This window comes from Egretta garzetta, unplaced genomic scaffold, assembly GCF_000687185.1.
Source record: "Egretta garzetta isolate BGI_Z169 unplaced genomic scaffold, ASM68718v1 scaffold92, whole genome shotgun sequence".
Taxonomy (NCBI): domain Eukaryota; kingdom Metazoa; phylum Chordata; class Aves; order Pelecaniformes; family Ardeidae; genus Egretta; species Egretta garzetta.
Genome location: NW_009258790.1, coordinates 169,758 through 170,775, shown reverse-complemented (window position 1 = coordinate 170,775; position 1,018 = coordinate 169,758). Strand labels below are relative to the sequence as shown.

The following is a 1,018-nucleotide window of genomic DNA, read 5'->3' as shown; positions in this document are numbered from 1 at the left end:
TTTTACCCTGAACTGTCACGTAGAGAATTAATAGCCCTGTTTATCTGATTTCTGTAAATTTGTCCCTCTTAGCCAGTGTGGCGTTATTCCTTCTGATATCTTCTGAGGTGTTTTCTACTTTATGCAGTTTTAAATGCCACAGCAATGATATTTTTTCCAATTTGGAGAGACAGGTGTGTTGTGAGGCAGATCAAATACATGTTCTGGACCAGTGGTTTTAGACCTTACTAGCCACATTTAAGTTCCTTTTTTCATGCCCCAACAGTGCTCTACTGGAACTAGTTTGAATTGCGAGCCATGCATTATCCTCTGTCCCATCCTTGTTACAGTACCTCTTACGTACTGGGAGCATCTGGGAGCTGCATTTCGGCCACTGAGACCGAGCTACCACTACTGGGTTGTAGGGCTACCTGCTGAAATCAGTTGGGATGAGGATCCCTTCTCCTTGATTTTTTTTTTATTAATGTCATTTTTCTTTTGCTTGCTAACCGAGACTTTACATTCTGTCTTTCAGGGAAGATTGACATGGTGAAATCAAAATGGGGTCTGGCACTGGCAGCGGTCGTGACGGTGCTCAGCTCTCTGCTCATGTCTGTTGGGCTGTGCACACTATTTGGTTTGACGCCTACTCTTAATGGAGGGTATGTTTCCAGCACCAAACCTCTTCCTAAAGAAGGGTAGATGGAGGTGAAATCATTTGAAACCAGCCATTCAATGCTTAATCTTTATCATCTAGTATTCTTCAAATAAGCTTACATGATATATTACACACTGCTGTGCAAAATTATTATTGGCCCCACAACCTGGGCTGAAGAGCTATGTGTTTCTCTGCTGGCCAGCAAATAGACTTGACTGGATCCCAGTCTTCCTGCAGATGCCTTATTGCTTAGCAGTTGGCTCTTTCTGCCTAAAAAAGTACAATGCCCCTGTGCTGGGCACTGGGGGGGCCGCCCCTCGAGTGCTGGGGTCAGGGTTGGGCCCCTCCCTCCCTGAAGGACCTGGGGGGGCTGGAGCGTGT

General features: G+C 45.8%; 1 protein-coding gene across 1 annotated transcript in view; it reads left to right on the top strand.

Moving 5' to 3' along the window:
• The window catches only part of LOC104135883 (SREBF chaperone), a 70,269-nt gene that overhangs the window by 46,614 nt on the left and 22,637 nt on the right, over positions 1–1,018 (top strand). The window contains exon 8 of the mRNA XM_009649575.2: positions 515–641. Coding sequence (XP_009647870.1) covers positions 515–641 — 127 coding nt within the window. The remainder of the gene's footprint in view (positions 1–514; positions 642–1,018) is intronic.